Source organism: Eleginops maclovinus, chromosome 15 (assembly GCF_036324505.1).
Source record: "Eleginops maclovinus isolate JMC-PN-2008 ecotype Puerto Natales chromosome 15, JC_Emac_rtc_rv5, whole genome shotgun sequence".
Classification (NCBI taxonomy): Eukaryota; Metazoa; Chordata; class Actinopteri; order Perciformes; family Eleginopidae; genus Eleginops; species Eleginops maclovinus.
Genome location: NC_086363.1, coordinates 14,272,338 through 14,295,490, shown reverse-complemented (window position 1 = coordinate 14,295,490; position 23,153 = coordinate 14,272,338). Strand labels below are relative to the sequence as shown.

Here is a 23,153-nt window from a genome sequence, read left to right as displayed (position 1 = left end):
TTTTGTGCCGTTACAATGTAAGAAGATCCAGACCTTTCCTCATTTTTATTCAGTTTTAAAGCAAAGCATGTACCTGAGCCACAATCTCTGCCCCTGTCTGGCTTTTTTCTACCCTAACAATGACAAATGTGCAGCATGAACTGTCAACACAAAGATTAACATTATTGCCAAACCCTTTTGCTAGACTACTGCCGCGTTGCAGAATTATTTACTCTTATTTAGAAAAGGCTCCATAATTCTTTCACTGTTGATGTTTTCGCTGTAAAACAGAACTAAAGATTAATTTATTTGCAATTTATTTAACATGTTAGCTGCAAATGGATGGTTACTAATATCCTTACTTATTTACTACTTTTGGTATGGCAATAAAAGTGAGTCTGATGATTCTGACGGTTATGCTAAAGCTTCCAATTACCCACATGCACCAAATAAACCAAACCAATGTTTTTACACCTACTATAGACAATAGAATAACAGTTGTTTTATAACTAAACTATAAATGAATGTAACCAGTAAAACAAGAAGAGTACAAATCTGAAAATAGTTGTGTTTAGCACATGAACATATTTCAGACATAGAAACTCACAAAACTGCTGATGGCTGTTTTTCTATTTGATGCTGGTGTAACTAAAGCTCTGTGTGTATGTCTGTAAGGGAACGTACCATTTTTGGTAAATAAAAAAATATATAATTCTGAATGAAGTGTTGGGCGCTATAGCGATATCCCGGCCTACAAACAGTGCCAGACATAAACCAAATCCTTGTCTGGAACAGATAAAAATCACATTATGACCATTTTATAATACCTTATAGTGGTAATGTGAATAATGTTTCAAACAATGACTGCAATATCAGTCAAAATAATTGCAATTCTCAAAGTGTGCAGTCCTAAAATGTATCCAGTAGTCGGTCCCTCTGAAACAGGCCCCCGGGTTGTCCACAGAGAGTATGATCTGCAGAGTGAGTGGAACGTTGCTGTGGCTGTTTGTGTTGCGCAGTTGTGTTTTTCTATTAATTGGACTGTTTGTTTTATTAAATTATATTGCTTATCTCGTGTCTCTGAAGTGGCCCAAAGCTTCTTTCATCAAGTTTTTAAGGATTTCTTTCTTGGCATTGACAGTCCATGGTGCTTTGAGTGATTTGGCTATGTGTGTGTTGTTTCACTCTCTGGCACGGAGAACACAGTGACAGCTGCTGTCTCAGCTCCAAGCCACAGCGGGGAGCAGGCAGCATCCCTCCCCAGCCAAAACTGACACTACAAGCCTGGGTCCAACTACATAGCCTCCCTCCGTCCCTTAACAGCCGTTCACTCTGCTTACACTCACTTCCTCCTCTGTGGAGCAACGAGGGAAATTGCTAGAACATGTGATTGTAAGTGTGAAGTTACTACAGTTAGAGTGAGAGATAATGTCCAATACATTTTTTACTCTAAACGCTGAAACATATTGTGGGATGTTTGATACATGACTTGCTTGCTACCAAAGGATTTACTATAAGGAAAGGGTATTGGTGCTTCATTACCTAGTTCTAATGCTGAGATAAAGAAGAACAACAGCTATGTCTTCACCAAATAATATTTAGCTTTTGGGAGATTTTGCAACACAATTTAAAAACTGCCTGCATTTTCAGGGTTAATCATTTTCAAAACTTCAAACCTCACACTTTAATTTTTAATTTGATTATAGTTGAGTTCTATTTGACTGAGAGCAGTAAAACATGCGTTTATTTGCATGTTTCTAACCTTAATTATTTTTCAGGGCAACAATTGTTATCTATAGTCCTAAAACAGCACAAGACATTTCAAACGTATGTTGCACAACAATACATTCTTACAGTATGTTCTGCAAACAGCTTTGCACCACTGGCTGGCAGATGGGGACACTCTCTTGGGACCCTGAACTCTTCCTGAATTTCAGTGCAGCTAAATATTCAATGTGCTATAGCTATAAAATACACGTAGGACCCATGACAGAAATGTTGACGCTCCCTGTGTTAGTTCACAAATCGCAGAGGATTGAAAATAAATGCTGAGTCTCTTCTCTAGTTACCTTATTAAACTACACTCCAAGGTGTTACAGTAAAGCACTTATGTCCTTCACGAATAATTGAAAAATTTGACTTTCTGTCTTCAGAATTGTAGTTTTAAATATACCAGCTTGTGTGTCTCTCCAAAAGCAACACTTAGCCAATGCACTTAAACATGGTTGTTCATCATTCCTCAGTGGATATTAATGATTGAGTTAGAATTAGTTCTTGGGTCGCAGTAGCAACAGCCTTGCCAAGCCTAGTCCACACGTCCTTATGCCTAGCCACATCCTCTTGCCCATTTTTCGGAAATGAAAATGCTTTTGTGAGCCGGACGGGACGTAATCACCGGAGCTTACCCTCTGCACCCCCCAGTTGGACGTGCTGGAACACCTCCACAGGAGATGCCACTGATGCAGCTGAATCAAACACCGCAACTAGCTCCGTTCAATTTTGGAAGAGCAGTGATTCAACTCTGAGCTCCTATTGGCCACTGATATCCATGTGCTCATTATTTCAGTCACTACCCGCAGCTCATGACCCTAGATGAGGGTTTGAATGTAAAGGAGAGGGGAATTGAGTGCTCTGCCTTCAGCCTCAGTTCGCCCCCATACACCCCGACAGCCCTGTATAGCCTGTGCATTACTGCTGACTCTGCACCATTCCCCCTTTCCGTCTAATCTCCCCCTGACTGGATCGTCCCTGTCTGAACTATAGTGCGTACATTTCTGTCTGGATCTCATTATCAACATTTTCCTCAACATTTATCATTGTATCATCCTTAAGAGTTTCTTCCAGCATTAAGGTACCATCTGTTTGATTGTAAATGGTAAATGGACTGCATTTATAAAGCCTTTTTTATATAGTGCATAGCATTCTGATTACGAAAGGAGTCCTGGAGTCGGCAATAGCGTGAGTCATTTACTCGAGCTGTGTTTTATTGCCATCTATTTTATACCTGCTGTAGTGGAGAGATTTATTCTCTTCATGAAATTGAGATAGAGGTAACAGAAAAAGTTCTGGAGTTGGACAGGAATGTTTGTTTCTACAATTAGGATTTGATCATGCTAGCAGAACAGGTGTCCACTTTAGTTTTACAGTTGCTCTACCCAGCCCGACATCCCCAATTTCCTTTGAAGCATCATCTCTCTCTTCTATACCCCCTCCCTCCTTTTTAAACATTCATCTATTAACACATTTCTGCTCAGCCACCTGGTGTCAACACTCCCGCAGACTTTATCATGATGAAAAATACTGCAAATCATTACCTGCTGTGTGTTACATACACTTTGGCTCTCTCCAGCTCCCCTACTGCCTTTCTTGTTTTTTCCCCATTTCTCCATTTCTTTCCTCTCTGCTGAGGAGAGAATACAAAATCCAGAGAGAGAGTCATAGAAAAAGAAAGAGACCAGAAGGCAATGCAGAGAGAAGGAGAGAACAAACATGTCACGGATAAGGGAGAGGATCGATGTGAGAGACAGATGGGAGGAGATATAAAGTAGAAAGTAGGTGCTTAGTCAGCAACTGGGCTTCTCGTCGGGGGAGGCCTTATCTCCAGCACAAAGTGAACTGGGATCTCCGAAGCCCCCATGTAGCCCCTGTATAGATGAACAGCAGAAATGAAGGTAGCTGGAAAGGGGCTCATGTATTTCTCTGCCAAGAGTTTATAGTCCTTCTTTATAATTTACATCAAGTGGCTAGCCCTACAGTTGCAGGATAATCCCTTTGCTTTATCATTTGCTACCCCCTAGCTAATGTTTTTTGAGCAATATATTTACCGGCATATTCAACTGTCTATTTGATCACCACATTAGTAAAGTAAGCTCTTTTTTACAGACATTACGTATGCATAAAACACACTTGACAAATGCAGTTGGAATCATCATTCAGTGTACATCAGCTAGTTGATTGGGTCAAACTGGTCGGAAAGGTAGATTTATCAAAAATTTCTTTAGGTAGCAATTCTTCCTTTCTTGGCAAAGGATGACGTCAAGTGGAAAGCAGTGCCTGCTGTCTTAAGACTACTAGAAATACGGTATGATACTTTATTGTCAGATCAAGTCTCTTGCGTTACAGCAGCTCCATTTGCAACATCAACAAGGACAAATATTTAAGACAAGGATACAGATACAAAGGAACTTAAATTGAACATAACATTACAGTCACTAAAGACAAAATGTTCAAGACCCTTAAACCTACTCTTGATGTGGGATTCAACTGTGTATTTAATTTGACTCTTCAGTCTAACCTTATTAAATCGTAGAACCCTGTATATGCGATTTGATCGAAACAACACATAATGGCTGTTCAGGACATGGGTGGGGACAGACACAACAGTGTATGCTAGCCTCATGATGTTGGGAAAGGGTTGGGACTAGCAGGAGCATATAGCCACTGTCTTCACCCTGAGGTTGAGTGTGATTTTGTTTCTAGAGTTATTAACTACCAGGGATTAAGTCTCAGTACAGCAGTGTGTTGTTCCAGGTCCCTCTGAGACCAGGACACGCAATCCAGCTCATCAGGTGACAAAACACTGCACCGAGATGTTTTATACTCAGACAGGATTTTACGACTTAGGGCGGGAACATTTTCATCTTTCATCACAAAGATATGCAGGCAAACAAATGGGATGCAGCGAAGTAATCTTCCAGAAGTGTTGCATGTATGTGACTAGCTAATGCAACTATTTACCTTTTCATGTTGCATCGCAGCACACATTTAGCTTTTTTTGCTGGACAACTCGTTTGCCCTTTGCCAAATTTGGTCTTAATAGAGTTCAAATTTAATATCTGTTTTTGACATTGTGCCAATGAGCTCAACATGTTAGTAGCTGGAGCTTAAGGGTTCTTGAGGACTTTTTGTAAAGCAGGTATAGCCGAATATGTGTGCATAATGTCAGATCAATCAGGCTTACGGTGCGAGTTTGGGTTATGATTACAAAATAGTATTTTCATAGGTGGCAAGATTAAACCCATTCACTGTATAACCTATTTCTGCCAGTCCTGATGAATGTGCACATTTTCACAACCTCTTTACACATGCAAATTTCCTCAAACTGTGGTTAAAGAACGGGAAGCATAATAATAATAATCTGCGCAAAAACACAACCCGCTGTTTCTCAAGATGGCATTCATATGTGTAATCATGTCGCTATCGTGTTGGTCCCACTACTAAATCGGGCATGTTGTGGAGATGAACTACATATAAGCATAGGTAAAAATGCCTGTTGCAATGATAGTGATTGATTCTATGTATTACCAGTTTCAGCTCTTTTGTGCAGGAACTGGATGGACTAAAACACTAAGATATTTTTCCTTTTGTTCAGTCCATATCAAATGCCCGAAAGCTGAAAAAAACTCACTGATCACATCCTTAAATCTAAAAAGAAATGCATCTTTGAAGAAGTTTGTAGGATTTGCTTTGATCAGGTATTATCTGGTCTAGAAATGACTGAAATCTCATTTTTTTTCTCACCTCTCTAGTGAAAATGAAACATTTCATCTGCTCGTGAAGTTGTGAACTTCTAATCAGTATGCAGAGTTTCTGCTGTGCTCAGTCGCACTTTTGCTTAATGTAGTGGCTGATAAAAACAGGCACAATAAGCTTCACACTGCCTATTATGTGACAAAAACAAGTTGGAGTAATCAGTTAAATCCAGTGGGTAAATTAAATTAAATGGGATTTAAAATATAGCATTCTCAGGGAGCTAAAAGTAAGAAACAATAGAAGACAAATATGTTTCCACCGTTAATGTTAAGTGTTATTGCCTTTCTTATATTACGACAGAAGTTCAATTGTTTGCCATTTTTTGGTTTGCTTACAAATAGGTGTTATTAGCTACACTTCCCGTGAAACGGCACCATTTCTTTCTTGTCAACCTTCTAATTTTTTCCCGTCCAGGTGAGGAGTATTTTCCAGAGGTCTTACGGGGAGGTAGTGACGCTGTGCCCTCCAGCAGAAGAGGACCGGAGAAGCTTCTTCTCTGACCTGCTGCTGTTGCAAGCAGCCAGGCCTCCACCCCGCCTCAAGAATCAAGGTACTAACTGAAATCACTTTGAGATACACATACAGGAGGACGCAGCTATGACTCATCTCTGCTGTCAGAACTAGAGGGCAGTGTTGTCTGCATGTGCTCTCCTCATAGCAATACTCTGGTTTCACTGTTTCCTGGAGTCCTTCTTTTGGATTCAGAGAAAGGAGCAGATGTTATTTAATTTGCAACACTATGTGTGTCCATACCTGATTCACATATGGCACTTTGCAGTGAAAGGATTACATGTTGAGAATCTGTCAAATTGCATTTTAGATGAGGATGCAAATGTGCAGATGCAAGATAAGGGTGAAAGTATACAATTGGCCAGGGTGAAACCTGTAGTGCTACACAAATACCTTTTTTAAATATCATAATCAGTGCAATATTAAATAATAATAAATAATGAAAAGTCCCAGCCTTCAAACGGTTTTCTACAGACATGAGCATTAATGTGGATAATGTTTCAAAATGATCAATCCATTTTTAAATCATAAGAAAATACTGCAGTTTCAGTAAAAATAAATGCCAATAGATTATGCAGCCCCTTTTCCTGGATATCACTATCCCCCACCCACATCAAAATAAACAACCCCCCCCAACTTCTACCTGCCATAGCCCCAGTACTCGGTAGTCCCTCATCCCCGGGATCTGGTTCAATATCAGAGAACTGTCCACCAAGGCTTTCAAATGGAAATTGCGCTCGCTGTTCATCCGCAGTTTGCTCATTGATGCAAGGCAGGGGTCCCCCGCTTTACTCAGCCGCTGCTCTTCAGGGGTTCCTGCCTGACTAAGACTGCAGTCCCGTTTCCAGCAGAGAGACCGGCAGAAAAGCAGGGAGAGGAATTGATACGAGGGGCCGGCTGCTATTAGCCATAATTAGAATCAGGGATTGGATGGCTGCTGGTGAGCGAAGCAACGCACAGTGCTGCGGAGCCTTCCTAACGATGTCGGCAGATGCCTTGGGCGAGGACTGGCGCATTGGGAGGGGAGAAGAGGAGATTTGCTTGGCTTGCATCATCACCATGTCATTGGCCAGAGGCTTTTCCTTAGTGTATTTAAAAACCTGTGTTTGGGAAGGAGCATTGTTCCGTTATTTTCTTTCAGCTGCAAGAATCTTGAAACAAGTTTTTTCCCCCTGGGCTGAATATTTTTCAGTCTGTGTTGGCAATGATGTTAAAAGGAATGGTCAAGGATCAGGTTTGAGACTGCACCGTCTGTTGATCACTTCCAACCAGTGGGCATATGTGTGTGTTATATTTTATTTGTATCGTTAGTGTAGCAATTTTTCGTGTAGTGTAAGCCTTTGGTTGCTAAAGGCAAAGGTGGAAAGTTTTATTATTTTTTTATTTTGTCTTTCGATCGGTCTTGGTTTGAGATTTCTCAGGCTTGTTTATGGGTGGAATGAGTGTGAAGACATTATTTAGTTTGAAAACGTGTCTGTTTTTGCCTCCAACAGTTTTTGCTTCTCTTCTAACAGGGCGATGTGAAGAGGTTCTGCCAGTGGCCGAGGCTCCGGGGCCCAGAGTCCTGTCAACAGAGGAACAACGCCGCCTGGCTGAGCAGGAGGAGAACACGCTACGTGAGCTCAGGCTCTTTCTCAGGGACGTGACCAAGCGCCTGGCCACTGACAAACGCTTTAACATCTTCAGCAAGCCAGTCGACATCGATGAGGTAAAGAGGAACTGCCCCACGCCCTGCTATCCCACTCACAGTCGACTATTATTAAAATGCACTTTGTCCGTTAGGTGTCTGACTACCTGCAGGTGATTCGGCAGCCCATGGATCTGTCCACCATCATGACCAAGATTGACACCCACCAGTACCTGAGGGTGACAGACTTCCTGGGGGACATCGACCTCATCTGCAGTAATGCTTTAGAATACAACCCTGACAAGGATCCTGGAGGTGAGGAGGAAGAAAGACACTGGCATGCACATGAATACACTCAGGATGTTTGCACTACCATCATAAACACTTGCATAAACACAATCTATAAAAGTAAAACATGAAAAAACAGTCAATTCACCCAAATATTGTAGAATTTGAATCGCTAAATTATCCCTAAAACTGTAATTGGTATTTATCTAAAATCAACCTGTCATACTTCCATTTCCCCAAATGAAAGTTCTGTAATTTATGCAGTGGTGGATGACAGTCCCTCTGCATTTAACTATCCAAATAAGTATGACCATGCGTCTCTGTTACTGTTGTGTTCCATTTGGCTGTCATTGTGTGAATAAAAAGTAATTAGATTTAACATTTAATGACTTCTGAAGAGAGCTTCGAGGCAGTACAATTACAGAAGCTCAAGATGTTTTTTTTCTTCAACATGAAAATTCAACTGAAATAAAGTGCGTGCAGCCCCCGCCGAAAACACATTCCCACCGTGTAATTCATGCTCCGTGGCTGAGAAAGGCTGCATATGCATGGAAATTTAATTGTCTCTTGTCTTGCAGTTTGAACCAATTTTTACATCATCCTCCTCCTTGTCTCAGCACCTTTTTCCCCAAGCTAAATATGGCCTTCATAATGAGTGCTGGAACACACATACTGTACCTTGCTTTCACTTACTCATATGATTTAGATTTGCTCATTAAGCGGGGGACCTTCTCCCTTGATGGGGATATGCCCATGTGCATGTCTGTGTAAAAAATTCAAGGAAAAGCATTGAAAAATCCAGGAAAAGATGAGAAAAGTGCTTGTTGAACACACTTTTCTTTATGCCAGAGTGAAATCCCCAGAGAAAAAGATATTTCTTGTAATTAAAAACCACATACAGTTGGCCTTACTGCAGAATATCCAATTGAGATGACCGTTTAAAATGTGGCTTTGTGTGTTTAGCGGCTTGCTTCACTCGCCAAGATATAGCCTTGCACATCGCACCAATGGGAAGCTATTCTTTGTCTGCCCAAATTAATAAATCATATCTCTGTCTTTGCAGGCGAGGGTCATTTGTTGGAATGCAGGGTCTACAAATAACACACTAAAAGGGGAAAAATGCAATTAGGCAGTTTAATAAAAAAGACTAACGAAGCCTCCCCCCCAAGCACTTGGCCAAGGGAATATGGCCCGGCACAATTACGCTGCTCACACAGTTCTACGCCGGCTCAGGAAAAGTGCTGGAAAAAAACCTCATTATGCCTCAGTGGTCGGTTTCTCCTTGTACTCCCTGCTATCTTCATCGTGCCGTCCTCCGCGTGCAATCATGTTCCTTTTCTTTTACCTCCTCACCTCGCTAAATAATTACTTGGTTATGTTGAAAGACTCATATCACTGTGCTCCGTGATGTGACTCGGTGTCATGAATACTTTGTTGCTCGAAGGGAAATGGCGATAATAACGTTTTTACTGTGAAAGAAGCGTAAGCAACAGCTTTGTTCGTTCTTATCTGTTGGAGGTTTTGAGGTTAGGCAGGGCCCGTAAGGGTTCTGATGAGCTCTCGCCATCCTACCTGGCCTTTGACTCCTCTTCCCCTGACAGGCATTTTCGCCCTCATTGCACGTACACACACTGTCAGTAGAAAAACACACGCGCACACAAATTGCCTCCACTGCAATTAGGCTGCCTTCTTCCAATTAGACAAAGGAAGCTGGCAGATTGTGACCCCTCTGCCACTCTCTGCCTGAACTGTTCCCCTTATGCCTGCCGTAATGAGAGTCTGCCTGTTTACAGTGCCTTTTTAGCCTGCCTCTTCAGCGCCGTCTTTATTTTCCCTCCATGGTTGCAGTATCGGGGAAGAAGGAGGATTTTAATGATGCCGTGCTACAGGAAAAGAGGCATACGAGTTATGAAGGTGTAAGGCGTGTGAAGAGAATGAGTACGCATTAAAACATTTCAGTTTGCATGTCTCTGTTTATGCACCCACCTCTGTCTTTACTGAGTGAAGTGGAGATATCAAGACTCTCATGCATGTCTGAGTTTTGCCCTCTAACACTTTTCAGCAAAGCCGGCTCTATCCTTTTATTTTCAACCTGTGAGAAAACGCTACAAGCCCCTTTCTCACAGATACAGGGGGAAGGGGCGGGTTCTATTGACTCTTAGCCTTCCATTTACATACATGAGGAGAGCATGCAACGTCAACCTGCAATCTACATTGCGACATCGAAACGAACTCGCGTTTAACACAATTTAGCCCACAGACTAAATTCAGTATGCTTGAGAGAAAATGGGCAATTTGTTCTGATTTGTATAAAGCCTTGAATTGTATAGTTAAATTGGGATTTTTTCCCAGTTCCTATCTTTGATATTGAGTTAATACAGCAGCCAGATACCTGGTTGTTTCTCTTGTAGTTTCTGAGCTACAGCAATTTTCTTATCTAACTGCATAAAACATTTGGGAACGTGAGACAACTGTTTCTTTCTAAAATGTGACAAACTACAATGGCTGACTGAGAGCGCAGACCTCCGCCAAAATGTCCCATCTTGCAATTTTAATGAAAGTTGTTTGTGTATTCCCTCCCTGTTTTTCGAAGATTTAATGGGCCCTTTCTTGGCCTCATGCTACAGCCTTCCCCACATTTCATCGAAATCGGGTGTTGTTTTTCTGTAATTCTGCTTACGAACTAAACAGAAACATAACCAAATGAAAATGTCAGATTTACCGGTTGGATATCCTGTGTTATAAAAAAGGTTTACCCTCAGAACACCGCAGTTTGGTGTCTGACATTAATGTTATGTTGTCTCTTCCTTTTTCAGACAAGGTGATCCGGCACCGAGCATGCAGTTTAAAGGACACTGCTCACGCTATATTTGCTGCTGAGCTGGACCCCGAGTTCGACCGCATGTGCGAAGAAATCAAGGAGGCGCGCAGGAAGACGGGTAAGGAACTGCAGAAACACCAGCATGTCTTTCGGCGAGTTTAACAACACACCACCTAACCATGTACACTGTTGTATAGGTAAAGAGCAATGCCATAATCATGATCACCTATTTCTCATTATCTCTACTTATCATTATTAATAACTCAATTATTACAATTAATCAAAATCTAATATTGTAATGTGCACATTTTTATATATTAGTTTTTTATTGTACAATTTGCAATTTTCCCCATTTAGTTTTAATGGTTATAGAACTATTTAACTTCATTTGATGTCTTTTTAAACATTTTTAATTGAACTTCTGATGTTATATAAATAGCTATGTTTGTAACTTTTATTGCACATTCGTAACTTATGTGTATACAAATAATGTATTTCTTTGTTAATATAAAATGGAGCAACCCTCTTTAAACCCAATTTCCCCAGGATAAATGAAATACTCTAATTCTGATAGACATGAAAACATTTGCATGCCCAAACAAATCCTTAAGTAGTACTTGTCTTCTAATGAAAGGCACAGCTTTGCAAAATCCTAAAGTTTATTAATTGCTATTACTTGATAAATATTCATTTTTTTCCTTCACTGCCCTCTTCAGCTAAGGATGGCGGTAGAGCAGAATAATATAGCATACTAATGGCACAGAACTGGAAAGCATTGTTTGTTTATCTAAATAAATAACTGTTGAAAGACTCATTCAGTTGAATAATGAGCCCTAGCCCGTCCATGTTGGCTGTGTTTTTTCCCCGCCTGCTCTTTCAGCCTCTTTCTTCTTTTGTAGTCTTTGATACATTATCTCATAGAATGGAGACTGTCTTTTTGTACCACAGTATTCCATGATGGAGCAGTCAGTTTTTAGTGTAGAGTATGTGATGCCCGAGGCTCCAGTGTTCCAGACAGTACCTTCTGTGCTCGCTGTCTGCATGGTGCTATGCGTCTGTACACACACCAAACAGCCCCGAGCACTGCGGAGTGGATTTAGGGTAACTCTAAATGAGGTTAACGCATGCAGAAACACACACATACAGTTTCGCTAAATTATACACTTGAACTGTACTTTTCTTTAGGTTGTCAGATATGGAGCATATCGATAGTCACATGTAAAAGCTATACTTGCCCACGTGGGAATTGACTAATCAACAACAGCACCGGCACATCGGAAAGATTCAACATGCAGTAGAAGCTGTTGACGAAAACACGAAGCAAGGGGAATACAGGACAACAAAAACACTTAGCTTGACACATGAAGGGCGACAGAAACAGGCAGGTATCATGGACAAGATCAGGTGAAAAATGACGACGACCGAACACCAGACAAAAGGGAAACAGGGACTAAATACACATGGGTAATCACAAGACAAGACACAGCTGGAAGGGGGAGGAAAACACAGGGGCATGAGGTGAACACAATGACACAATCAGGCACAGGAGGGAAACGCAGACAGGAAGTGAAGCTAAGCATGAAGCAAGAGGGGAAATCATTTTAAAATAAAGCACAAAACAAGTTTCATGACCAACAGAACACATTTAAATTAGGCTTGAATACACACAATAACAGAGAGTTGTCAGAGCAAGGAGTCAGTTGGGGGCTCATCGCCTTGCTCAAGGACCCCTCGACAGAGCCCAGGAGGTGAACTGGCACATCTCGATCTATGAGTCCATACTACTTTATTTTTGGTCTGTACAGGGACTCGAAGCAGTGAGTATTCCCTTCCTAAGCCAAGTCCCGACAGACTGAGCTGCTGCCGCCCCCCCCATCTGAGACTGCAGAATCAGACAAAAATGTTACCAATTAATCGTTTTTGTTTACCTTTTCACTAATTAGCCATTACCACATGGCCCTCTCTGCACTTTGATGGAAAACCATGCTGTCGGACTTCATGCCAATAATTCAGAAAACATGAAAACTAAGCTTAGATGTGAGAATAAGATTAAAAAACCTTCTGATTTCTCCTTTCCTGGTTATCATGCAATACTTTATTATAACACCATATGTGTATCCGTTTTATATAAGTTAATACCAACACTTTATATTCAGATTTATCACAGATGTTATCTTGATTAGCGCATTTAAATGCTGTAATCGATCAACACCGCTAGTCTTTTTTATTATCCCATCAATGAGACGAGACGCACATTACAAATGTTTTAAAGCTCACACGTGTATTGAGGGAACTGCACAAGAAGAAGTGATTTCCCTTTTAACAACATTATCTTTTAGCGCAGCCCTACCCCCTGAGGGCCCATTGACTTCTGACTCAAGCCACAGAGGCCCCGGCTCTTCCGTGTCAACCAAGAAACTTATCAAAGGGGAAGCAATTTTCCGAAGCCACCCTGTTGCTTTTGATTTCCTCTTTTAGTAGCTAAAAGCACAGGATGCTAAATGAATATTGCAGGAGCAAAAGTCAACTGCCTGAGAGGAGGAATACAGCAGTGTAAATATTTCATCTTCCAGTCAAGGTCCTGCTATAAAGCTATCAGTTAACCCAACACGCCATGATGTCCATTGCGGCAGGGTTCAAAACCCACAGTGCATCTCGGGATTTTCTCCACTGTGAGGAGATGAAAGGATCCGTGATAAACTTAAATAGCACTTGATGTCAGAGTTGAAGTTGCTAATTTTCACGGGCTTGAACTGTGCTTTTCATTCCCGTGTGATTTAAGATGTCAATCAAACATGGAGCTATTGCAAAACGATATGGTGTCGTTGTAGTGATCGGAAAATGTTGCTGACTGAACCTATCACAAACCGTTGGTCATAGTTGTCGGGATGATCATATTTTTATTGGTCTGTAAAAGTACCTTGCTAGCCACTTGTTGTGTACACACACACACACACACACACACACACACACACACACACACACACACACACACACACACACACACACACACACACACACACACACACACACACACACACACTCTCTCTTGCCAGCACTATATTTCGGAAGTGTTTTCCCAGTTACATACACACACACACACACACACACACACACACACACACTCAATTTCACAATGCACACAGAGAGTATTGTCTGTTGTCGGTAACTGATCCTCTTTGGGCCCCGCAGACCTCCAGACGCCAGCTCAGCAGACGGCGCTGATGGGCGCCGTGGCAACCAGAAGGCACCACGCTGCAGCAGAAGAGCAGGCCAGGAGCAGCACTCAGGGCGAGGCCACTGACAAACAGTGCACCACTAGTGAGTATTCAAAGCTGATCCAAAACTTCACTAACCATTCAAAGACGCTACACCTACCATTCTGATAGCACTGCTAGACCACCGTTGTGGCTCATGGCCAGATACAGAATTTTCTTAATTATGGAGTGGAGTAGATCTGCCTTTAAGCCTTTTTTAAAAAAGTGTTTCTTGATACTCTTTTTACTTGGGAAAGCCACGTTAAATAAAATATGAATCACAGCAGAGCATTTTACATACTTTAAAACATGCCTGCAGAGGACTTTAAAAGAAAGAGCCAACTGTGGGTAAAATACTGTTTTGGTAGAGACATTATCTAAACCACTGGCTTGTGAAATTGTGAAAAATCACTTCTACCACTTATGATATATGTTCTACCTGTTTCCCCTTTTGTGAGATAGAGAGTGTGAGTATAAAGCAAAGGGTAGCGGTCAGCATTCAAACTAGGGCTTAAATAGATCTGAAAGCTATTGCACACGTGATTATTTGTTCTTATTGTCTATGTATTTTTTGGAAGCGTTACACTCCCAAGATCAAACAAACACAAATTCGGACAGAACCATTTATCTCTCTGTTTGACTCGCACACTGACCGAAATTTGTTTCTTTCTCCCCTCGTTTTTCTGTCTCTGATGCAGCATCAAACAGCTGTGTTGTATTACAACTGTATACCAGATGTATGCGTTGCCACACACCTGCCTGCTCACACACACACACACACACACACACACACACACACACACACACACACACACACACACACACACACACACATGCGTACACGAATACACATACATTTCTCAGCAGTGTAGAAGCCTCACAGCGAGTTGCCTCATTAGCGGGGCTGCTCTCTCCTAACCACTCAGAACATGACCACGCCACAGAGCAATTACATGCCCACCTGTGGTAGACGGCAGGTGCCTAAGGGTGAAAGGAGGGCCAGGTATGGGCAGGGGGCAGACTAATGAGGCTGTTACGGGAGTGAATCAGAGGTAAGCAGGTTTTACATGTAATATGAAGAATGCCCTCGAGCCTCCACCTGGACAAAATAACGGTACATGATTTAGGCTAAAAGTGGCGCCCTTAACAGTCATCATGAGAAGTACACAATCTAGATTAGACATCAGAATGTGGACTTGGGTCATGTGTGGTAAGATGTGCTCTGACTGGAAAAACTACTACTTTGAAAATCACATTTGATGCCTTTTTTATTTAGGTGCTTTACCTGAGTATTTATTATTTAATGCCACTTTATTCTTTTACTCTACAATATGGAGGCAAGTATTCTACTCTTTACAAATTAACACTTATTTAAAATATCTATCAACAATAAACAAAGTATCTCAAATGATCTTTACTTTACCCTCTGTGAGAGACACTCCATTGCATCAGTAATATTTCAGTGATTTAATAGGTTTATTGTTACTTAGAAATTGGCCATAATGCACGAGTATTTTTCCTTCAGTACTAAATAGTGAATATAATTTGATGCCAATACTTAGGAACTATTACTTATGAACGACTTTAACTTGTAATGGAGTATTTTAACTATTTACTAATGCTACTTTTACTTACTTATACAATCCTAGTACTTCTTCTTCCACTGGACACAGCTTGAACTTACTTTATGGCAAAGATGTTGCCTAAAGTCATTCATTGGCTGAAGAACTATTCATAAATAATGTTGTTTTTATGTTGAGCCAAATATGAGACGTGTGTGTGTGACTGTGTGCGACTGTGTGTGACTGTGTGTGTCTGTGTAGTACAACTGTCCGACACAAGGGGGTGCTTGTCCCTCATGAGAGTGTTTCTTATTGAGCTCCTGCTGTGTGGGTAAACCATTCCTCTCCCAGGGAGATGGTCCTCTCTTGAGAGATGAGGGCCTCTGTTTGCCACCATTATTTCTGCATGACTCTGGGCACGGTGAAGTCTGCAGCTCACTTCAGTTCATCTTGTCCTAATAAGCCTGGAAAACAGCTATATAGGCAATTCTAAATTAAGTGTTCAATATTCCCTGAACATAATTCAGTCCAGGTTAAAGTAATGGCGCTCTGATGAAAGACTGTAACATTCAGGATGGATTAAGTAGCTTTTCAACGTTTTTTTTATTTTAAATGTCAAAACATATTATACAACGTTCAGTCTTTTACAGGTGCAGAACGCCAGAGGTAATAATAACTACAGCCTTATTTGCCATATAGATTATTCAACATCTCTGACACTGAACAAAATTTGGACTTGGAAGAAACCTACAAATATATCATTTACTTTGGCCTGTTTCTGGAAAGTTGTGTGTGAACTTAAATCTAGGTATATGTTGGCAACAATTAACATTTATTTACAGGTTGGATTCATCTTCTGCCCATTAAACCTTTAAATATGAATTTCGTTATCCTTAACAATAGGAAACACAATGCAAAATAAGAGTACATGCTTATGCTCAATTTCAGGTTCGTATTTGTATGTGTTTAAACATCTCATACTGCCTGTGCTGCAGTACCTCTTTTCACCCTCTGTCTGAAACCAGAGTCCATCCCCAAAATGCCCCGTTGATCAGTTAATATATGTGTATTCCAGACAGACCTATATTCCTCTTTTTGAAAGGTGACAGCCAACACTAGGCCTGTACATGCTTCTTTAAGCTGCTGTTTTTATCTCCAAAGCCAAATGTCACAGATGCGGACCACCAATTTAGAAAACTCTTGGGAGAGTCGTTATCAGCTCCACCAGAGGCTTCATTAATTAAGCTAACTCAGGCGATTAATTTGTGACATCGGCAGCCTGTTCTCACCTGGAGCACCTCAGCAAGGCAGCTATTAGGCTAATTGATCACAGAGTCAGTCATGTCTGGAGATGTGACACAACATCATAATAAAGGCACAGTGCTTCTACTGGGGGAGAGGCATCCTGTCGTCGATCCGCTACTTCATCATTCAGGAGTAGAAACACACACACACTGGTCGCTGAAGTTATTCGAGTATATTTGTGTACGACACAGAATACTTTAGGTACGCTGAAAGCACGTGTCAAAAGAATGAGAGAATCGTACAGCTTTTTTACCCTCTGTCACAAAATACACATTCAAGGGACATTCGGACCTTGCGTTACATGCCAAGTTTCCCTTAAGCTAGTCTCTTTGGATTTTAACATTCCTCAGCCTGAAACACTGATTGTAGAAAGACAAATCATGCTACAAAGGTTCTCCATTATGAACTAAATGATCAAATAAGGCTTACCATGATTGATGAGCAAAGAGCCCCTTCTCTCTGTGCCAATACTGAAGAAATAAACGGTTGCCCACTGCAGCCAGGTCACTTCGGGGTCATTGGTTTTCCCTTCCTCTGCTGTGGAAGGTCAGGACACATGAAGGTCAAAGTTATCCTCGATCATTACCTGCCGGGGAAAGCCTATCTGGGGCTGTTTTGGTATGTGCACTTCTATAGAGCTTTTATCTGGGCCACCTCTCCCCCTCTCCTTCCAGCCCTCTTTTCCCACTGCCTGGAGCTGAGTTTTGCCTGTGACATTCAGATATTCAGGAGAGTGGTGGCCGTGATGGGATTCACCATTTGGAAACCGTGGAGGAAGTTACGCAAAAAGCTTTTTGAAGACTATTTCTGAATCAGGTGTTAAAAGCAGTGGCCGCGGATAAGCCCGTTTAGATGGATGGGGGCAGCAGCATAGGCTGCCCCCATCCAGGTCAATCAGGGGGAGGAAGATGGGAGACCTCTCTGCTGTCGATGCACAGGAATACAGGAAGAAGGATGTGGTTTCCATTAGCCTGCATGGATAGTCATGGTTTTCGTGCTCACAGACCTTCTCACTCTCCTCTCCTCTGTCACACTCTCTCTGGGGGGGAAGAAAACCCAAGGCCCATTACCTAGGCCACAGCCCCGGGTTCATTTGTAGTGCATCACCACAAGGATCTGGTTCATGTGGAGTGCCTTGCTTTCATTCATAATTAACGTCTCGGGTTTCTTACTCATGACTGTTTTAGAGCGCTCAATCAGCTGTTTTTCTCTGTGACAGTCAGAAGGCAGGTGCTTAGCTAAATATTAATGTCTAATTAATGGGTCGTATACTTCTTTTGAGTTTGATATAGACCTTTTCAGTTATTTATTTTTTGCCATGGTTCTCGAGTGTTCTTCTGCTGCAAGTTGACAAGATTGTCCTTACTCAAGTGTTTGTGGAATAAAAGACTAACGAGGCAGGCGCTGCATAATGTGTCCTCCGCGCCACTCAATAGTGTGCCCCAAGGCAGCAGGCACCCGGCGGCATTCATGCTGCTGGAACACTGCTGTGAATGGCCCCTCTCCCTTGCCTTGTATCTCACAGTAAACAGGCAACTCCTCTTCCCATTGCCAATATCAATCTATCACCAGACCTAGATGGGATATTTAAAGGCATAATAAACACTCCCTCCTTCCTTTTACCTAGGGCTGAAGTAGTAACTGCATAAAAGGATGGCTTGGATTTTTGCCCTGGACAAAAGGACTATGGGCACAGCCTGTAACGTGCACAGGGAAACGGGTTAATAAGAGGGCACTTCTTGGTTTAAGAAACACAAAGCACCGTTGAAGAAAATTCTATTAACGTGATTTCCTCATCTGTCTGCCTCTTCTGTTTGCAAGGACGGTGGACCTAAGACACTTACTGAAGGGAGAAGTTTTTTTGATATTTTGATATTTTTTGGGGCTTTTTGTCTTTAATCAGATAGGACAGTGAAGAGTGACAGGAAAGTGGGAGAGAGAGTTGGGGTGGGATCCGGAAAGGACCACGGGTCGGGAATTGAACCCGGGTCGCTGGCGTACGGTGCAGGTGCCACAGCCAGTCGCACCACGGCCAGTCGCACCACGGCCAGGGCCACTGAAGGGAGAAGTTTAACCTTGAAGCCGATGTGCTTTGCATGCAAGCTGATGTCCTCAACATATATTATTTGTTTTTTAAATACCCATTTTTGCTATTGTCATTTTTCTAAAGCACTCCTCTTGAGTGTTACATTTGACACTTCGAGTAAATTGAGAGCTAAGTGAATTGGGACACACAGTTGGCCAGTGTCACTGTTAAAGCTACTCTTCCAATCCAAGTGATCTGCAAACACCCTCATGTCATCCAATCTCTCAGATAAGATTTTTCTACTTGTGTGCCACCTCTCACATTTTTGTTCCAAATCTGAAAATTGGAAAAGTAAATGTGGTAATTAAATTCTGTTTTTGGAGTTGACTCTTTTTTTGTTTGGCAAATTGATTTATAAAAAGGCAAAACAGTGTTTTCTTTAAACCATTTTAGAAAATATTAGTTTATGTCCTTAAACTAATAGACTTTTATATTTAAAAGAGAACTTTTATTATGTATTGAGTGGGGCTGCACATCATTTATTTCCATTAGGAATAATATCATGGTCATGTACTAAGGGTCAACAGCAGCTATCTAGCCTCAAATGGAAATGGTGATGTGATTAATTAGTTATAAGAACTGGACAATTATTCTCCCCCAGTTACCTCTCTGTTACCAGGCACCAAGCTATCTCAAGTTGCACACTCTGACACCCAGTGGCGCTCAATGATAAAATCCATGCAAAGCATCCAAAGCCCTGAGCGAATAAGCGCTGAGCTTAAGCTGCCATTTTGTGGGCACAGATGCCTCTTGGATCATTGTGGCACCAAGCGTGAAATGAATGTAAAATCAACCATGATGCCTTTTGCTACCATTTATTGTTTGCAGATGAGCTGACATCAGTGTTAGTCTCCCAAATTTCATTCCTGTGTATGTGGCTCCTTTCACTCTCAGCGTATCATGCGTGATAAGTGTACACAATTGACAAGGTCGGGTGGTGATCCTCTTCACAGGATTTGAATGTCTGTTGTTATTACTGTGCAATGCAGATAGCCATATACAGTATATATTATGGTAAACCTCATTCATTTCCGCTTGAAATGAATGAGCCCGGGGAGTTGCACTGGAGTGATTGAGCATTGCTGCTCATTGCCTCTGTGCATGCCCAATAACTGCAAGCTCTGGTGCCTAAGGATGTTAGCAAAGGTGATGGGAGGGGAGGGAAGAGATGGAGAGGAATGAAAGCCAAGCTGCCTTTTTATACAGTGTGTAAAATATGGATGTATAAAGCTGGAAAAAAAAGATAGTGTTTGAGGCGGGGCCCCGTTCATTCCTATGAAAGTTGCTTAGTGGTGCATGAAGTCTAAATGGCCTGTCTTTGGAGGACAATACCCTGAACCTTAAAGGCACCTTCTGGCCATCTTCCTTATCCATTGGGTCCAAAGAGCATGCGCACTTCTTGCGTTTTCCTTAAGCCCCCGCACCGAATCCTCTCTGTTACAGTGGTGTGCACCTGGTCTGTGAATGTGTAGAGAGGGATAATAAATATGGATTCAACTTTTTTAAAGTGTCAAGGTCCTAATTATTTAAATATGGGCTATTTAAGTATTTGTATTGGGTAGTTAACTTACATAGAAAAAGATTATACCCTCAATAACAGTGACTATTTTCCACTGTCAATAGGAAAAGGTCTTTTTGGGCCCAATGGCATACCATCGCTTGGCTCCCACATACATTTGCTTCAACACCTAGTGCACTTCCTTGGGGCTTGGTCTTAACAGCCACAATTCTGTTGTTTGACTGGGGAATCAGATGGCTGGACCTCAAATTACATTCATGGTTTTGAGCTAGGATTTTTTCTCTAGGAATATCTGTCCATCACAAATAACATTCAGATGCTTGCATGGGTGGTAGACAGGTTTAGATTTGCATAAAGGATTGGTTGTCCTGTCATTCGAATTGAAGTGGATCTGAGGCTGTGCTTTCTTTGTATGATAATGGGCTCTGTTTTGTTTTCTTTGTTTCTCTCCCAACAATAAATAGCAGCCCAACATCGCAACATGAAGGTTGTACTAAAGACAGAAAATTAAAAGAGACCTCCTAGGCTCTTACTCTTGTTGTTTTTTTTACCATAGTGCAGGCGATTAGTCAATTTCAGTAAACATCAGAAGCCAGTAAACGCCACGCAACTTAATGGGCTGTATTCCCTTACTCTGCTCGGGTTTGATAAGTTGTAATTGACTGGAACAGTTGCACAAACATGATGCATTAGTGCTTGATTAGTTGGGATGACTTATGGATTTGTGTGTGGGATCCAAATTATCTTTTGGACTTTATGCACTTCTCAAACCCAGCTTGATGGAAAGAGAATTGTAATCTGTTTCTCATTAAGATCCACCTTTTTTATTATGTGGCCACTTTGTACCCCTATTTGTTTTTGAATGCAGTGATGTTTGGAAGATTCAGCTATTGGCTTTCTGATTTCAAATATATTACCATGCCACAGAACACATCACGCTAACACCTGATCTCGTTTTTTGGGGTTATATTTCGTGTTAAGAAATCTTTTGGAGTAGTTTTGGTCTTGGTTCTTGGTTTTGGTGGTTTTTAATACGGATAAATCTTATTTTCCAGAACTATAGACAAGCTAATGTCTATAAGTTCTTTGTTAGAGACTGCTTTCCTTTCCTGAACACAAATGAAACCTTCCATGCTCCATGATGGTCACATTCAGCAACGTGAGTCACATTATACCGCAATAAGAATAGGAGTGTGTGCCAACTTCGTTGTTAACTACATCAAATTACTCTTAGAATTGCTCTTATCCAGGCTAATCATCATATCTCCATTAAACCCCAGAGATGAGATGCGTATTCTCTACAAAACTGCCCTTTCCCTGGCTAACCACTCATTATGAAATTTCATGAAAGGTCGAGGGCAGTTATGTAACTCATCAGCTCTCCCATGTTAATTCAGACCTCTGTATTGTTCATTTCTTAGATATCAAACTACGTTTTGTGCATAATGACGTATAGCTTGTAATTGTTTAATGAGATAGTTCTGCTCTTTGTCTTTGTGGCTCTATGATAATATTATGTTTATAATCGACAGTTTGCTGTAAAATACTTTATCTCTCTTACTTTTTTACTCTCAAATCAAAGCATCGTTAATCATCCCATCATTTAGGGAGCTAACTGCGTTACATTCATATGCGCATCCATACATGGCCACCTTTACAATGGGAATTTAATACAACAAACCGCATCTACAAACATAGCAATACAGTTGAATTGCCGTCACTCTGGTGGTCCTAAAAAATGATTTATCACCAAAGCTATGATTTATTACAGTGTTTTTTTTATTAGATTGTAAAATATAAGCTTTCCGGGCAGTCGAGTCCAACACCGTTGCTCAGCAGTTGTAGAATATTATATATTGCACAAACTACTGAAGGCTATGTTTACATTTTGCTTTAAGTTAATGCACTTTGGAACCCTTAATTACATTTAGCATTTGCATATTGGTTTCTATAACACTAACCTATTATAGTCATGTAAATTTGGTTTTGAAGTTATGAAAAAGTCTTGAAATTTAATTGCCTTGTAAGTGTGGGAAGGTTGGCAATATGAAACACGCTTAGCTCTCCTACAAGTAAATCAGAAGGGAATAGGGTGATCATACAAAGAAATGGATATTATATATAATGTTACTAATGAAAGTTTATCATGAACAGATCAGAATTATCTCTATATGCTTTATCCTTAATTCAACAGCTGTTTGCAGTGTAACTGATACAATACAATACGTTTGTCCAATCTGCCTCACGGCCTGCTGATGGAATGAATTATATATACTAAAACTAGGGTTGTTAGGGTGTTACACTCATGATTAAAGTGTGTGTGTGTGTGTGTTTTGTCTTTTTAAACAACCCCTATGTACTATTTGTATTTTATTTTATTTTGCTACTTTGTTTGCATTTAATTTGCCATTTTCGGGATACTAAATAGAATGATTGTGACTCAAAACGGTCCTTTCAATACAATGTGTCTCCAAATAAAGAATAAAAAAATTAACGCAAATTAAATACATTACCAATTTTGACCATACTTCAACCCCACGTAATTCCAGTGTGAGGGAGAGAAAATCCCTGTGAAAGGAACTTTTGTGATTTGAGCCCTTTACATGAACAAAAACCTATGTAACGGTACAGTGAAGATAACACCTCAAAAAGCATATTAGGGCCCGA

General features: G+C 41.0%; 1 protein-coding gene across 3 annotated transcripts in view; it reads left to right on the top strand.

Annotated features, from left to right (window-relative positions):
• The window catches only part of atad2b (ATPase family AAA domain containing 2B), a 72,204-nt gene that overhangs the window by 12,881 nt on the left and 36,170 nt on the right, over nt 1–23,153 (top strand). For 2 of the 3 annotated variants that reach the window (XM_063901736.1, XM_063901734.1), the window contains 5 exons: nt 5,926–6,061; nt 7,536–7,729; nt 7,804–7,963; nt 10,753–10,875; nt 13,950–14,078. In XM_063901736.1, the coding sequence (XP_063757806.1) occupies nt 5,926–6,061; nt 7,536–7,729; nt 7,804–7,963; nt 10,753–10,875; nt 13,950–14,078 (742 nt within the window). The remainder of the gene's footprint in view (nt 1–5,925; nt 6,062–7,535; nt 7,730–7,803; nt 7,964–10,752; nt 10,876–13,949; nt 14,079–23,153) is intronic. The other variant, XM_063901735.1, reaches the window with a different exon arrangement.